The 17,816-nt window shown below is 38.4% G+C and overlaps 1 protein-coding gene across 6 annotated transcripts in view; it reads right to left on the bottom strand.

The window, feature by feature from the left end:
* The window catches only part of ITSN1 (intersectin 1), a 141,501-nt gene that overhangs the window by 14,737 nt on the left and 108,948 nt on the right, over window positions 1-17,816 (bottom strand). For 3 of the 6 annotated variants that reach the window (XM_030471446.1, XM_030471452.1, XM_030471472.1), the window contains 6 exons: window positions 14,954-15,145; window positions 4,105-4,226; window positions 3,118-3,224; window positions 1,680-1,863; window positions 1,127-1,225; window positions 117-284 (listed from right to left, as the gene is read on the bottom strand). In XM_030471446.1, the coding sequence (XP_030327306.1) occupies window positions 117-284; window positions 1,127-1,225; window positions 1,680-1,863; window positions 3,118-3,224; window positions 4,105-4,226; window positions 14,954-15,145 (872 nt within the window). Of the gene's footprint in view, window positions 1-116; window positions 285-1,126; window positions 1,226-1,679; window positions 1,864-3,117; window positions 3,225-4,104; window positions 4,227-12,272; window positions 14,636-14,953; window positions 15,146-17,816 lie in introns of those variants that run through there. The other 3 variants (XM_030471481.1, XM_030471488.1, XM_030471462.1) reach the window with 2 other exon arrangements.

Below are 17,816 nucleotides of genomic sequence, written 5' to 3'. Positions count from 1 at the left end.
TTGATTAATTACACTGTTTGTCCCCTGATGCAGTGCCGTAAGTGAGCCATGGTTTCTTCCCGACTGGTGGAGAAGTGCACCCGCATGTGCATTACTCTAGATAGCACTTTGTTTACCTCTGACAGGCCTTCACACTGAACATGAGCCTGGATCCACTCCAGCCTATCTGAATTTTCCTTCTCCCGCACGCCTTCATTTACTTGAGAACATAATTCTTCTGCTTTCTCAAGAGCATGCTTCAAGTGACTGTGGTCAGGGTGGTTTTCCGGAGTGTTTTCTATTATCTACAGATAAATAAAATGCATTAGCTTTTTCTGGTATCTGCAGTTAAAATGTATTCATATTGCCAGCCCTATACTTCTGTTTTATTTCTTTATTTTCATCAGAGCCAGCCAGTATGTTCCAAACTTCTTTTCCTCCTTGGCAAACATGAAAAATAGGAGACAAACTCACAGTCTGTTTGTGAACAACTTAAATGAATGCCTGCCGGCAGAGCCTTTACATCAGCGCCCTGCTCACTCTTCTGACATAAGTACGCAAATGCCAGCCATACACAGAATTATATCCATGACTGTTTAAGGAAACTCTTAAATGCCAACATCCAATTTATAACTCTTCTCTGCAAAAGTCTTGGGCCAAGTTCAGTAGCATTATTCGAGATGGTGTTAGGCAACAAATGAAAGTTAGGAAAGGGTTGTAAGTTATCCAGCAATATAAGCTGTGCAGGAAGGTAACTTGCAATAATTTGGATTCAGGCTTGCACACTGAATATCATTTACCAGACTATGGGGAGGGAAAGACACTGTGGAAAAAGGCAAAGATGAGCATAAGATCAACCTGTTACTCCTGTTATCTAAATTTTTAAGTTTTCATTCAGCATTTAGTGCCTTCTGGTTCTTTGTGTGCAAGTTTCACCTCTTTCTAATGGAAGTATCAAGTAATTTCACTGAAACCAAATGAGTTACCTGATTTTCTCTGGTATGATCAAATATAAAAGGATAGCCCATGTTCCCTAGCACATCAGATGTCTAACAGTGACAAATCCTGACATAAATAGGGAAACTACCCTGTAATTACGCTATGAGCAAAGCAGCATCAAAAACATCATCTTTGCAGAAGAACGTACATTTTTAATTATTAGTGGGTATCTTGTTACCCGTTGCATAGGCTTTAGTAGAAAACTTGATAGTGGCATTCCTTTACAGCGAGGATCCATTGCTAACCTCTGAAACATTAGAGAGGTAAAATGTTGTTAGTCAGTTTGTTTAAAACCCTACAAAATGAGCTCCTCCAAGAAAGGAAAAGCTAAGGCAACAAATAAACACCATGCCTCAGCTAAATCTGTTCTTAGATCACAGTGGCAGTGCAGTAGAATGTCTTATATTTTTTACAACATTATTTTTCAGCTGTCTTGCCTGCGAAAGAAAAGACCTTCTTACTGTTTCAGCACTTTACAGCAAAACCATTATTAAACAAAGTATTCTATGGCTCTATAGTTGCCTGAAAAAAATGTATTCCTTCAACAAAAAAAATTTATTCCTTCAATGAGTGCTTAAGTCAGAAGACTCTTCATTCTAGCCCAATATGGAGCACTATTTGAGATTATGTTTTGCAAATTAATAAAATGATGAGCTAAATATACAGTGTGCAAAATTCATGGTGATTGCTTTGTCTCTTACTTTAACAAAGTCCTTGAACTCAGGGACTTCATCTGTCTTCTGCTGGATGAGCGCTGCCCCATTGAGCTGGCAGCTACAGAACCGAATGTAAGGCTGCATGTGTGGCAGCTGAGCTGTCAGTATGTCACCAATCATTTTCACTGGCATCTTCTCTCCAGACATCTTCTTACGCACACGCAAAGCCCTAAACATTAAAATGTCATGTGTGTTTTATAAGTAGACTTCTAAAGAATGATTCCTCATTTATGAAATAAATGGTTTGATTCTTATTCATTATGGATACACAGAACCCCCTGAATAATAAAATAGATCAGTCTCAAGGTTTATTGCACATTGTAAGAACACAATAATCAAGATTGCACTTTCAGCCAACATTTTTCCCACTTGTGGTAACCAAGCTGTCATTTAACTTAATGCAACACCAGATCAGATATAATATGAAAAGAAATGTAATTTCCTTTTGTAGTAGTTTAGAAAGAGAATAACAGATATGCTCATGAATGAGGGATAAAAACCTTACCGCTACTTTAAGCTCAAAACTACTTCTAGTTTTTAGCCTGGTTTCCTAAGGAAAGGAGATTTATTGTCATTGAGCTGCCTGCATTTGTCCTATCACTGCCACAATTTTTCAACTTGTGGGCCATTTTCAGATACATTTTACAAAAAAGGAGATATCTTAAAGCTATAAAACCCCATGGGTTCAATGAAAATTAGCAGCTCAGTAGGCAAAAAAGGAACTTTATTAATCCTCTTGCTTATGAAGATGCAGGTTTAACCCACTCAATCCTCACTCAGTTTCTCTGTCAATGACTAGATGAGCAACCTGTGTGCAAGTGCCTTTGAACAAGGAACAGCACTTAGTGCGTCTTGATAAAGCAGTAGGGATGGGCGAGAAGGATGTGAGTGAGTAGGAAGGAATCGAATCCATCAGCCGCCTCAGAGAATGAAGGGACAAGTAAGGGCACTTGCACAGCCTGGAGTTTCATGGTAGAGAGTTGGGGTTGCAGTAGCTGGAGACTTTGGAAGGAAGGGCACAGACTACAGGGGACACAAATCCTTAGGAAACCAGGCTTTGTTGGTGCCTCTCCTCACAAAACAGCCCATTCAGGTGCTATAAGCCTACAACAACTAAAGGAACACATCAGCTAACTCAGAATAAGGGATGCAAAGATTGTTGTGCCTTATTTTGCATTCATGGATGGCAGGACTGGAAATGGGTATGGGCTGTGACAGCAAAGAACTGCTGGATTTTTCTCAACAACAACAGTAAGTCATAGCAAATGTTGCTAATAATTTGCTTTTTCCAAGAAGAAAAAACATATGGCCCGTTTTGGTTACTACTTGTTTAAGTGGCAAATATTTTCATGTAGATAAAAGGAGAAGCAGGGGGAGAGGCCCATGATTTTGTTATTGCTAAGTATGGGGGAAAAATACTTACTTCAGTAGTTTTATATTGCACATAATCAGCTCCTTCCAATTAACAAAAATCATAGCAACTTCTTTTTCTGTTAGCAGCTCAGACTCCATTAGTGGTTTCTGGAAGATCTATAGATTCAGAAAATTAAAGCAATTTAGAAAGTATATGGTAAGTATAATCAAACTGACTATGACTGATGACTCATTTCATTAGCCTGAAGGTGAAAAAACTTCACATCAGGGTAGCACTTGGCACTCAGTGGAACAGACTTCCAACATGCACTGTGTCCTGGAGATGCATAAAGTTCCCTGGTAATAGGTTTGTTTGTGAATAAGGAATGGCTTTAAAAGAGAATACTCTGAATTTATGTTGATGGTGTTAATTATGACCTGGATAATCTGTTTAAAAGTTGGGAAATTTAGTCAAGAGGTCTCTGCAGAATATGTCAGGCAGGATTACAACTGAAAACACATTTTACTTTGGACTCCTTTATGGAAGTTCTGATTTATCTCATACTGTCTCAGGTTTGCATATCTTGACCTCTTTTTCAAAAAAGGGCTTCCCTTCTCTGTCCAAAGAATTGTCTAAGTAAGTCAGCTGCCTGTACTGATTCCCTTTTTTCCACATAAGAGATGCACCTTGTAACATTTAAAGAAAATCACAGTAAGTGATAACTTACTGAGTGCCACTGTGAATGTGGTTTAAGAACGTACACATGAGAAATAAACATTCAAAATCAGGAGCAAAAAGGATTTACCAGAATGATACTTTGAACATCACTGTTTTGGTGATGGTAACACAAGCGCTTAACATTACTTGCACCCACATCCATACACATCCACATACATCTATATAGATGTATAGAGAGATATAAAAATTTAATACAGATCATCCCTGGGAAGTCAAACACAGCAGTGATATGAAACAAGTTTGCACAGTGAAATTATTCATTTACTTTAACAAGACGAGTGATTAAAACCTGCTCCTAAAGCTGCTGTGCCGTCTTACCTCCGTGACCAACTGCAGATCATTTACATAGTTCTCTTCTGTGACAATGAGCTCATGGATGTATCCCTGCCTTTTTCTTTCAGTGGGTGTCAACATATCCAGAAGATGCAAGTCTGCACACCCTGGAAAACACAAAAATATCCTAGATCTTACTCACAGTTGTTTGCAAATTGATTCAGATCTGTAGCAGTTCAAGTAATGCTTAATGAACAGTAACTACTGCCTGTTCCGTTCACTTAATTGTTATTCATATGTAAGAGCACAATGCTAATAATGCTTCAGCTCTTAGTAACTCAAAACATAGTATTTAATACATTATTCTTATTCTTCTTATTAAGGCCATTTCTAAGTGCTAAATTTTCTCTGGCGACAAAGCTTAAAAGTCCCCCTTACCACTACCTGCCCATTTCCAACCTGACTCTGCAGTTCACTGTCCCATTTAGTTGTGTTGTTCAACTGGAACCACGCTGTAAAACAAATCCCCAAATGGATGGCAGTTAATTAAAAAAGGGGGCAAAGACTTCATCTGGTATTACTGCCAAAGAAGATTTAGAGATATCCTAAAAGGGAACAGAATTAGGAAAGACTGCTATAGTGACCCTAAAGGGCACTTTGGAATTATATATAAGCCCTTAGCTTATTGATACTCTAATTTCAAGGTTCACCTTTACCCTTCCAGTCAAAGTAAGCATCCTAATCAAGAAGGTACTGCAGAGCTTATCTACTTCTTCATGCTTCAATTAAAAATTGCTTCTAAATATTTGAAGGACTTTAGCAGGAACACATGAAGTTCAGTGGACATCATAGATTTCACTCATTTATAGGCCAAGCCAAAGGGATTGATTGTTGTTCTCCTTTATCTTTAAAAGCATGGGAAAAGTTTATAACCAAGAACTCATCTTCCATCAGTTTTGTCCTTTATTTTTTGGAAACCACCTGCCTTGTGTTTATTCTGTGTAGATGCTAGAGTTTTTCTATAAATTCTAAAATTCTCAAATGTTATTTTCTATTCTGAATTAGACAGAACATTAATTTTTTTTTTCTCTAAGCCAGTATTTTTCAGCTGACATTAATTAAATTCTTCTGAAACTGGCAAGCAGAATGTTTCCTTCCAGCTTTATTTTTAAAACTATTTTTATTACTTTTCTGCAATAAAATGCATTTCAAAAAGCAACAGTGATTTGAAACAGGTTGAAAACATTTTGCTTTAAAAATGCATTATTTACAACTATTCCTACATGATCAAAATTCTTCAGTTCAATTCTTTCCCCCACCCCTCAGCAAAGCATGGGCAAGTGAAAGCCAATGGTATCCTGGGCTGCATCAAAAGAAGCATGACCAGCAGGTCAAAAGGGGTGATCCTGGCCCTCTATGTGCTCTTGTGAGACCTCACTTGGAGTACTGTGTACAGTTCTGGTGTCCTCAGCATAAGAAGGACATGGAGCTGTTGGAGCAAGTCCAGAGGAGGGCCACGAGGATGCTAAGAGGGCTGGAGCACCTTCCATGCAAAGACAGGCTGAGAACGTTGGGGCTGTTCAGCCTGGAGAAGAGAAGGCTGTGTGGAGACCTCATAGCAGCCTTCCAGTATCTGAAAGGGGCCTATAAGGATGCTGGAGAGGGGCTCTTCACCAGGGACTGTAGTGATAGGACAAGGGGTAATGGGTTTAAACTTAAACAGGGGAGATTTAGGCTGGATATAAGGAAGAAGTTCTTTACGGTGAGGGTGGTGAGGCACTGGAACAGGTTGCCCAAGGAAGTTGTGAATGCTCCACCCCTGGCAGTGTTCAAGGCCAGGTTGGATGGGGCTTTGGTCTAGTGGAAGGTGTCCCTTCCCATGGCAGGGGGGTTAGAAGTAGATGATCTAATGTTCTTTCCAACCCTGACCATTCTGTGATTCTACGATTCTGTAAGTTTAGTATACTCCCCATTGAAACAAGCTTTTCTTATGGAAGAAGTTCTGACTGAAAAATATTCAAGGGGACCTTCACTTCAGGGGTTTAAAATAGTCAAGGCTTTTTTTTATATTGTTCACCAGCATCAACAATGACACCAATCTACTGAGATCTGACATGAATGTTTTTAGATCAGATGTTTGCATACGCTTTCACAAAGTGAACCACTACTGCTCCTGGAGCATCCTGCTCATCACACCCTGGAGAACTCCTTCAGTTCTTTGTATATAAAGTTAATATTCAGATAGTATTTACTGCATTTTTAGCTTCCTGAATGTAACTTAGGAGGTGGTTCACCACTATGCCACTAGCAAGATCCACATGCATTACCATTAAGTTTTTCATGAAATGCCTTCAACTGCTGATTCAACTAATCTGTGCTCCTGAAAAGGTAATCAGAGATTTGACTTAAAAATTTAAAAGGAAAAAAAAAGTCAATACAGATAGTCAAGGTAGTCCTTCTATGACTAAGAAGCTGAGAACAGGTCAGGTTGGAAGCCTAAGCATATTGACAGTGCTCCTTGGAGGTACAGTACTTTAGAAGATGCAATTGAAACTTGAAATAAAAAGTAGGTTTTCAGAATTGTCAGCTTTATGCCAAAATAATCAAAGCACTGGGCATATTTCCAAAGCCAAAAGTTTCATTTCTGTTTAATAAATGGCTGCTTCCAGAGCGTTTTCTTAGTTATCATGTAAATCAGAAGTCTAATAAGCAGAACTAGTTCTCCCCATGCACTGTCAGCTTCATTAAACTGAACAAAGTGTTTAATTATTTTTCTCCAGAGACCGGGGAAGTTTCTGTTCAGAGATGCTGATGACCTTGGTTTGAAGTGTGGTTTCCAACCATCAGCCTTTTAGAGGAAGCATTTAACATTTTGAATCATAATATAACTTAGCGGCTAGCTTGACAGCCAGCCAGCTGGGATGTAAATGGGCTACTCTGAACTTCAACAAATGGTCTACTTTTGAACACTAAATATTTGGGAAAATAGCCTGTTTCTATCTGAGCAGAACATGCAGGAGACACTTTTCTGATTAGGGATTTTCTTCATGAGGTGCACAAGTACAAGGATTTTTCTCATCTTTGTTTTAAAAACACCAAAGAAGAACTGGGTTCCTTTCCAAGTGCAGATGTCAGGCCTCTAGCTAGTTTTTCATGGATGCCAAAGTGCCATGCAAAGTACTTTTATGAATATCTAAATTCCACTTGCAGCTGTAATAATATCATTCATGAATACAAATCACTAAAAGAGACCCCTGCTAGGGTCTAGAAAGCACCCTTGATATCAGACATTTCGAGCGACAGATGGGAAAGCTCTGCTATGGTTAGGTGCAGGACCTTACCTCAGTGTAGAACTGGTTAATGTTTCTAATTCAAAGCACACAGATAGACCCTCATGCATACAGCCATTCAGGTACTTAAAATCATGCACTGCCATTTGTCTTTTCAGTTACTAAGTGCCCCATTCTTTCACATTTTCTCTCTGAGAAAGCAGAGCACTGAATCCCATCTGGAAGGTGCTGAATTTGAATCCTTAGCTACAAGCTAGCAAACTCAGAAAAGAAATGAAGAAATTACAATAGCTAACTTGGTATGTTCACAGTACTGTGAATACCCAGTTGTCTGCCCTTTGACTGAGTCACCAGTATGACGCTGAGCAGAGGCATTTGCACACTCACCAGACTGGCTACTCTGTCTGGATTTACAGAACTGACATACAAATGCTGTAACTAGAAATCTGTGCTTTGACCTCCTACCACCATAGGACCTGTAGGATTAAGGGATTCTAGAAATGAAAAAATAATTTTAAATATCATTCTAAGAGGAAACATGTTCCTTTTCCTTACAAAGTCAGCCCTAAATTATGGGTCTTATAAGCCAACCACTAAGCTTGAAAGTAATACACAAGAGCTGCTGCTTTTTCAGAAGGAAGGTTCTGCTGTGGAACTTTCTGATCTATGATACGGGCACAACTTCTAATTTAGTCTAATTTGGGGAGATTTTTTTTTAAACAATTTAACTGACAGATTTCCCTGTAAACCTTGTGCTGGCCCAGTGCATAATGACAAGATCACAGTGGACAGGAATCTGTTCTAGTATAGGGAACCAGAAGCAGTAAAATATTACGCCACAGTTATCCTCCAAATCCTTAAGCAGGAGGGAATAGCACACCATGATAGCATTCCTTCACTCTGGCAAATTAGAGCATTTCACCATTCAGTCTTATCAACTAGCTTAAGGCACAACCACCAATTTCCCATAAATATCTTTTGGGATGGACCCTCAACTGAGAGATCATCTCAAGCTTTTGCTGAGGACGGCAGAGTCTGGTGATCAAACAGATCTCTCCATCTGAAGCTTCTGTGATGCAAAATCCCACTTCACAGCTAATTTCAACAATTTCAGCATGATTAGAATTTCTCAAATGGACCAGTATGTCCATTTATTGTTAAAGCAGACATTACCTTCTGGATGGACGCAGGATCTAGAAACAAGAAACAAGTCTGGAAAGTCCCACTTGCAAAATATTAGGCATTACTTTGTTTTTGCCAAGATCAGTCACACCAGCACATGTGCCTCTTCCTCCTGTTCGCACCAGTCAGCTATTATCAGGTGGAGGGATTGCCACTGCCAATTCACACAGGCCAAGCAACAGACTCAAGGATCTTTAATAACAATTTCCATTTTCCTTTTTTTTAAATTCTGGAACATGCATGACTGCAGTCCTCAACGACACACACTTGTGATACACTACCACCATCTTCATTTTGCAATAGCAAAAGCTTTCTGCAGTGTTTTAGGCTAATATCTTATTTTCTATGAATAAAAATAGTATTTTAGTATTCAGTCAAGGGAATGAAGGGAAGGCAACAAGTGAGACAGTTGGGAAAAAACCTACTAAATCCTTTCAGAAAAAAACAGAACATGCCTACCACTCCCTTTCCAGAATCTGCTTGCGGAGAATAAAATCCTACATGTGAGGGCATGGATGCATTTAAAAATACAAATTGGCAGAGTTAACCGATTCCTGGTCTGGTTTATATCACATCAGTTAACTTTCAATCTCACTTTGGAATTATGACCCACACTTATCTTGAGCCCCTGACCACTTACTGTACAGTAACAGCAAATCAGTAAAGAGCATCAGCCACGGATCCAAGCAGAAGGAACTGCACAGTCCAATTTTACATTGTCTTCCACAAAAATAAAGATGCCGTACAAGCCCTTCACTTGGAATCAGAAATGTGGTAACTAAACATAGTATTCTAGAAGTTAAGACCTCTTAACAAACAACATTTTATACTTTTTTCACTTTCTCGGGCAGACCACAAGTCATCATCTTTCCTGACTTCAGGTCTTACCCTCACACCTCCCTGAAAAAAACTGAAGTGAAGAAATCAAACAAGATTGATTGTAACGCTCATCTGGATCTGGAATTACTCCAACAAATGAAACAACTCAACAGAGAAAACTGCACTTGGCAGAGATGAATGTGATGGAAAAGCCCCTGAATCCAGTTTCAGCCATCCAGGCTGGGGCATAGAAAACCTTCATCTGTGACACTGATTTGAGTCCAGTTCAGACTAGCATTCTGCTGGCACTGTCACCAGTTCACAGTTCTCCACTGGTAGGTGGTTCAGCTGAGCCAGCAACATTGGATCAGCACTCTGGGGGTGAAAGCTGCCATGTGGACAGACCAAACACAGAAGTCAGGAACTGAATGGCGTATAGGCACAGAGCTTCCTTCTTGCTGCTAGAGCCAGCTGCTGATGAGGGGTCAGACTCAAAAAGGTAGGCAGGGCACAACAAAATGAATGAGAAGCTTGTGCTAGAAAACGGAGCAAAATCCTGTGATCAAGCGCGGCCACAAGGCCACAAGGAATCCAACACCTTCTAAAAGCTCTGTGTCCACTTGCTGTAAGACAGCTACCATGGGTATAAACATCTTTCCCCCTTTAGACACTAATGACTATCTTTTCCATGAAATGCTTAATTAAAACTATTCCACAAGATAGAGCTTGTTCTAAAATTTGACTTCTTATTCTATGTTGCTCCACAGGATTCATAACAGTTGCAGAAGTAGAGTAACAGGTTTGATTCAAATTAGTTTCTGGCCCTATGCAGACATTGCAATCTGAATGTTTGTGCTGAGGAGGAGCACTACAGGGGTTCTTCTTGGGTTTTGGTTTATTTTTTTAAAGAAGTTACCAAATTAAGATGTATGGGAAGGGGAGGGGAACAAAATAGCTGTGAAACTTGCTGTAACAAGCTATAAAAACTTGTTGCATATATCAGAATTATGTTTACACGTACTATTAACATTACCAGGTTACGCCAGATAGTTAAGATAACCCTCACGATTTCTCCTCACACAGGCAATAACTCAAATTGAATCCTTATTCATGGTTAAGTACTCCTTTGCAAGCTATCAAACAACAAGTACAAAAGCCCATAAAGTCTACAAGCAGGAAATGAAGTCTTTGTGAAAATAATTCACGTTTTTAACTGCATCCAGGACAACCTTCTGAAAACATTCTTTCAGGATTTAGAACCAAAAGGTCACTGGAGTGCTCTCTATTTAGCTCAGCAGCAGCTTGTTATCCAGTTGTCTGTGTGCACGCACATAGCTTGCAATTCAGCTGATTAAATAATATTTGAGATGTGTTGTCCCTGGATTTACTGAAGTTGTCTAAAAAAAAAGAAGTTAAAAATAAGCCATTTCTTGTGATCAGAAGAGGACTGCATGTAAGGAGCTATTAGAACAAGAAGTTAAATAGTTGGAGTCAATAATCACAAGGAACTAAAAAGAACTGCTTTAAAACCAGAGAACAAAACCGGAACATGCAGTTATTTTGCTGCCTTATGGGAAGGTTATGGAATAGGCCATTTTCAAATGTGTTCAGTGAGCTCACAGGGACTGGAAGAGACACCACCGAAGCTCCAAAAGAATTGAGGTTTAAATAAATCTGGTTCTGAGTATAAAGCCAAGTGTTCTTGATAAACCCACTATGTCCAGACTTACAGTTGTCTTGGACAGATTTCAAGTATTGGAATTGATACTAACAAATTCCCTGAAAGAACATTCATGGGAATTCTTCCTCAGCAGCTGAATACAGAGGAAATTCTTTTCAAGGTAAACAGAAATACCGTGAACAAAAAACCCACCACAGCTTGGAGTGGTCTCTAAATCCAGTCACCTCTACATCCCTCAAGTGACAGCTCCTACGCAAAGGGAAAAGGTACTTGGCACATGAAAGTTAATGTAAAGAATGAGTTCAGTTGCCTAGGCAGCAGAGACTGCTCTTTTTCTGTTAACTTAAAATACAAATTAAATAAAAAAAGTAATCTGAATGGTTTCTTATTTTTGCCTATATAAGTCTTGTTTCAGCCTTGACTGGAATTCTTGTTGGCTTTACAGCCACAAATTTAAGGATCGAAGAAACAAGAGCGCGGGCACATTTCCCTCACAGGAGGCAAGTGTTCTTTTGGAAATAGGTTTGCTTGCAGCAGTCCGGATCTGCGGCTTTGGGAAGGGACTTGTGCCTTAAGAGGTTAAAGATCTTTTCAGATGAGCCAGGAAGGAAGGGAGAGGGTCGAAACTGGATTGAGACACAATCCTGGAAAACTCTTCTTTTTGACGGAAATAATCAATTTTCTTTATTAATTGCTTTCATACTCCCTTTCTCATAAATATATATAAACAAAAATCCAAACAGGTAGGAAAGAGCAAGTGCAATGTCTTGTTCCCTGCTACTCAAGGGAAATGACTAATTATGAGGAAGATTAAACACTACCATGCCAAGCTATAGTAGTACACTTAAGAACTTTAATAATTGAGTAAATAAACATTATAGGTATTTCAACAATGTATGTCAATAAAAGCCACAATGGTTTGAATCTGTTTGTCCAGGACATTTTAAATGTGTTTTGAAGTTTCTGTCAGTTCACTGTTCTCAACAATCGATTGATAAAGATGTTGCTATGTCGAGTAGCACACAGCGCTTTTCTGTCTGTGGAGTCCTGGCACAACATACACCTCTGTTTGTGTTTGTGTGAGTATGTGTCTACAGAGAGCTGTAGACTTCAGGCTGTTCTTTTCACTTCAGTGGAAGGCTGACCCCAGGAAGTTTTAGGGCACTGTGATTTTGAAAATCTTTTAGGAAACATCACTCAGCATTTTTAAGCAGCATGTTAGAAAACATGTAGCCTGCAGATCATCATAATAGCTTTATTTTTCTTCTCACTTGAAGCAATGGTGGAGAAAAAGCAGCATCTGAATCCCTATATCCAAAGTATTGCCAATATTTCAATAGCGAGAGAAAGTACGCTTCTGGCCCAAAGTCATAAAAAACATGTCCTTTAGGACAAACACTTTTAGTCAAGTTATAAATCTTTCAACACAACAGCTCGTTATGGGAAAATAGAGAGATCCTTTCATTAAAATAACATTTTAATGCACAAAATCCTGAAATAGTGGAGTAAAATCTGGGTACATCATCCTCAGGCACTGACGTTCTGTTCAATTTCTGTCATACCAGGCAGCATATTTTTCAGCAAGTGGCTATGATGAAGACGACTTTTTTTTTTTTTTTTTTTTTTTTTTAATGGCAGAGTGGTAAAGGAAAAAACTGTTCATGTTAAATACTATCCTAAAGAGAAAGAAAACCTGTGCAATTGTGCATGTTTTAAGACTAGAGCTTCTGGCATAAAACACAGAGCCTAAGTCAATGTAAACCCATGGTAAAACAACAAAGAATACTTAATTCATCTACTAGTATAGTGTCAAAAAAATCAGCTGATTTGTAACATGTAGAAACCAATGAGTAGAGAAAGAAAGGTGCAAAAGGTTGCAGATAATCATGATGAATCTGAGTAATTATATTGAAATAATATTCAAAGAAACAAGACAAGAGTCATTCTGAAATTGAACAGGTTGGCTTCAGACTATTCTGGTGGCAAATTCATTACATGCACTAATGCCACTTGGTGAATTCTGTGTGCACACAGCAACGAGACAATAAACACATTTTAGTCTATCTTTTATATGAAGAATTTAATTATCTATACATGTAACTAATTTTAAAGGCTGTATTACAGTTGTTAAAGCTGCAGGTTTTTATATATTTATATAATTTACATTCATATTGATGAAATACTGAAGTGCAATTGAATAAGGAGCTTCACTTTTTCTTTGCACCGCATGACGGGTCAGAAGGAGGGAGATGGGGAGGATTAGAAACGCTACAACGCTGCCAGCAGGAAATTTAAAAATAATGAAATACACAAACCAGAACATAACTAAATGGTAAAGTAATTAGTAAAACGGCTACATTGTGCTTGAGGCATTGGGAGGAGAGGGTTTCTGCACTGACAGCACCAGGCATTTCATCAAGAGTTTGTAACTAATGCTGGAAAGACAAACATGGCTTAGCTACAGCACATCTACTACATAAACTTGACTGTAAGCTCCATTTAATATTAATTTGTATAAATTCCACAGTCTAGTTTAAAAAATGTAAACATTGGAAATTAATTGCAGGGAGATATTTCTATACATTCTTTCTTGTCAGGAAAATTACTTGTTCAAAATGTGTTGTTCCATACTCAGAAGAAAGTAAAAATGAGAAATCAAACTTCATGTAACCAAGATGAAAATAAAGAAGTTAATTCTCAAATCCCACATGAATGTAGCATTCTATTGATTTCTGATAAGAAAATGCAAAAATTGGAACATCTGAGACAAACAGAAACCAGGGTTTTTTCTAATTGTACGCAGCTAAAAGTAATGTGCAAAATAAAATTAATGTAAGTGGGATAACAACATTATGCAAGGTTAATATCTCTTGCATTGGAAGGAAGTTAATTTCTTCTCTCCACAATGTATTACACACTCAACAAGGAACACCTGATACATACAGTACAATAACTACAAAAAAATACCTTATCTGTAATTGGGCACATTTAAAGTTCCTTAAACTGATTTAACTCCTTCTGTTCTTTTGTAATTAAAAAAAAAAGAAAAAAAAAAAGACATATTGACAACACTGGACAAGTGAACAATATAAAAGAAAGATACATAAAGTCTCAAATTTATGGACATTTGGAACAATTTTAATAGCACATGCAGCATTCCTTGATAGTGGGTCTTTTTGCACATACAAAATTGCAATGAAGAAATTTAATTTATATTTTTCCTTTAAAAGGCTAAAATATATATTTAAAAATAATTTTAAAACTATTGAAAGCACCTGTGCAAAGGTGGAAAAATTAGTTTGGTAACTGTGAAAGCCACAAAAGGACCCACTATCCTCTGATTTTTTTGTGTTTTTTGTTTCATTTTAATTTTGCGTCTATATCTGTAGGTAATTAACTCAAACATTGTGATTACATGCAACTAATGTAAAATGAGGTAAACTGCTCTGCAGTGTGTTCTTCTACTCAGAAGGCAGTAGATGATCATGCTGGAAGCCACATGATCAAGGCTGCATCTCCCATCATCCCTCTGGGCAGTGATATGGGATAGTGGGTCTCTTTGAGGACTTTCAAGCCTGAGTGGGGGATGGACAACATATGATTCCTAGAAAAAGGAGGAAAACAACACATAAGCAAAACAAAACAATGAGCAAATTCAAGCTAGGAAAATGAGTCAGGCATGTAACAGCATGGTGCAAAAATGATAAAGGGTAACATGCTACAAAGGGGATGGGAACTAAAAATAAAACAAACATAAAATAAGGTTTGCATTACAGAAGGTCTTCAAAGAGACTTTGACAAGTGCAGCAGTGGTGAAGCTTTGAGTTCTGCAAACCACAGCAGAATCACAGCAATGCTGCATGTTTCATCTTAAAAGTACTACACAAATCATCACAGCACGGCAGCAGAGAGGGTCACTTACATTGCTGGCTTGGGTCCATGTCTGTTGTCAGCTTCACATAGTTGGATGGAAAGAGACCCACTTGTCCATTCACCTCCCCTTTCCACCAGTCTGGGTCTTCCTTGTTAAGGACGTTTATAATCTGGCCTTTATTGAACGCTAGCTCATCGTCATTCTGTGCAGTGTAGTCATACATGCCAATTACTTGGCACACTGTAAGATAAAGGAAGAGGTCTATTGCACTGGTAATGTTTCAGCAAAACACAAGCTATGTATAAACCAACTGTGAACACTACAGGTGTCACACTGATCTGAACCAGTCCTGCCATGGTCCTGCTGCTCTCTTCTGTGCCCTTGTACTGGTCGTTAGCTGAGCCCTCAACAAATTGGCTCAAGTGATTTACAAAAAACAAAGTTTCCTAACAGCACTGCTCTCTCAATCAGCTTACTGAGGGGTCAGGACCACAGAATGGTTTGGGTTGGAAGGGACCTTAAAGATCATCAGGTTCCAACCCCCTGCCATAGGCAGGGACATCTTCCACTAGACCAGGTTGCTCAAAGAACCATCCAACCTGGCCTTGAACACTTCCAGGGATGGGGCACCCACAATTTCTCTGGGCAACCTGTTCCAGTGTCTCACCATCCTCACAGTAAAGAACTTCTTCTTAATGTCTAATCTAAATCTACCTCCTTTCAGTTTAAAGGCAAAGGATCACTCTAGGAAGGGCAGAGCAAACAGGACAGTGTAACCTGCCTGAAACGATACTCAAGATGCTTTTGTTTGGAAGTGCTCAACAGTAGGAGAAGATTGGAAAAACTTAAAAGTTTAGCAAGAAGTCAGACACTTCAAGGATGTTAGCTTTCTATTCACACTTCTCTTTTGCTTTTTTTATATTTATACATATATATATTTGCCCACAAAAGCACCAAATTTGTTGTACATTCATAAAAATTGTATTAGCATCCTCACCAACCTGTTCTGAAAAGCATCCTTTCCACCAGAACTGGTCAATGGACAGAAAAATCTGGGAAACATGTTAAGTTCCACTACCTGAAGCCTGAAAAAGGCACTTTCTTTTCTAATTAAGCACTGTACATGCTCATCGCAGCTCTATAATTCAAGAGAAAGGCAATGGTGCTATCCTTACAGTACCACTGAGGTGTTATGAATACAAAGGTCTGCGAAAAGATGAGAAAAATAAAAAGCATCCTAGGTGATTTAGGCTGCCCTTCTGGCACCACAGGGCTGCTTCCAGCAGCCTACTTTCTGTTTGCTTATTATGAAACTCATCAAATCTGACTAGTTCTCAGAATACAGCTGCTTCTGTTCAATTATAATAGCGCAGGTTTTGTAATTCTCTAAAACAAGAGGACTGTTTATTTAAATACTTCCTCTATATCGCTGATGTTTTCTCTGTGCCAAGTCACACGGCTTCCGGTATTTTGCCTTGAGACACAAGACTTCTAATTAGCCTTGCTGCCAGGTTCTCTCCATTATATTAACCCTAAAACTTACTTTTATTTTCATTCTTCATTTCATTCAGCCAGCAACTTAAATTTGCCAAATAGCTCCTCTCTTTTTTAATTAATATTATTCAACTGCTTTTAGTTAATACTTTGTACCTGTTCACAGAGATCATAATCAAATTAACTCCATCTTTAACAGGACTCTGCATATGTCTCAATGTTTAGCTTTGATACTTGCAAAAGGGGTGGGGAGAAAAACAAAACTGAAAATCAAGAGGCACTCTCTGTCATTTGTAACACCTGGCACATCAGCCAACTAAAGTGTCCATTTCCCTGGCATACTGGAGATAAACTAGCATTTCTAAAGGAATGTATATTATGGTATACTCCTGTATACTCCTCGTTTGTACTAACACAAGTTTGACTGTAAACACCATTGATGTTCACATTTCACTTTAAAGACCTGTGAATCTCTTTTACAGCATTCTTGTTACAGGTTTACAGGTTATTACTAATATTAAGAACAACAAAAAATTTAAGCTGGACCATACCTGAATACAAAAGTTACATTAACAGATTTGTAACCTGTTCTATAGTTAATTTCTTTGAAGAATTTTTTATTCAGATCATTCTCTTCTACTTCAAAGAATTTTATGAAATTTGGTACTGTCCAGTAATACCATCAGAATATCTAAATAATTCAGTGGGGCCCCAGGAATCATCTTAAAACTTGGGTAGGCCATTTAAGGGAATTCTTGAAGAGATAGGACTCCTCAATTGAACCTGAAGCAGTGACTTCATCTCGATCTTATTCACGCTTGGTCACAAAACTTAGAATTCACCTTAGTCCTATATAGGAAGCTCTTACAGTAGTCCCAGCAAGGAAGTTCTTCACTTACTTGAACTCCAAAGCCATTGCTAAGTACAGAAGCAAGCTATAGCCTGCCTTCTCTGAGCTGCATTGCTTTTCAGCCTGACAGTTTCCTTGTAGAAAGACTGTCTATTGATTAACACTACTCCTGCTGCAACAGCAGAGGGAATCCAGGTTATCATATAACACTCACAACCAGTACAGTCTATAATGTTGTCTTTCTTTAAACAAGCAGAACGGGTGATACTCATTCCCCACTATTCTGATACTGTGAAATTTCCTGTGCCTGACTAACTGCAAGTAGCAGTAAAACAGTTAATTTATCAACATCAGGAAAAACACATTCATGGCACAAGTTTAGAAAGGAACACATACAAAACAGTAGGAAATTAAGGAAACCTCAAAGTATAAAGCAAAAGCATCCATGCAACAGAATTTAAAAAAAGAGTTGTTAAAGTCATGCAGTCTGCATTACAGTATGGCAGATGGACAGCATATACATCAAAGCAAAATGACAAAAGAAACAGAGGTTTTTATACTAGTTTC

Source organism: Strigops habroptila, chromosome 2 (genome assembly GCF_004027225.2).
Source record: "Strigops habroptila isolate Jane chromosome 2, bStrHab1.2.pri, whole genome shotgun sequence".
Taxonomy (NCBI): Eukaryota; Metazoa; Chordata; class Aves; order Psittaciformes; family Psittacidae; genus Strigops; species Strigops habroptila.
This window is presented reverse-complemented; position numbering and strand designations above follow the sequence as displayed.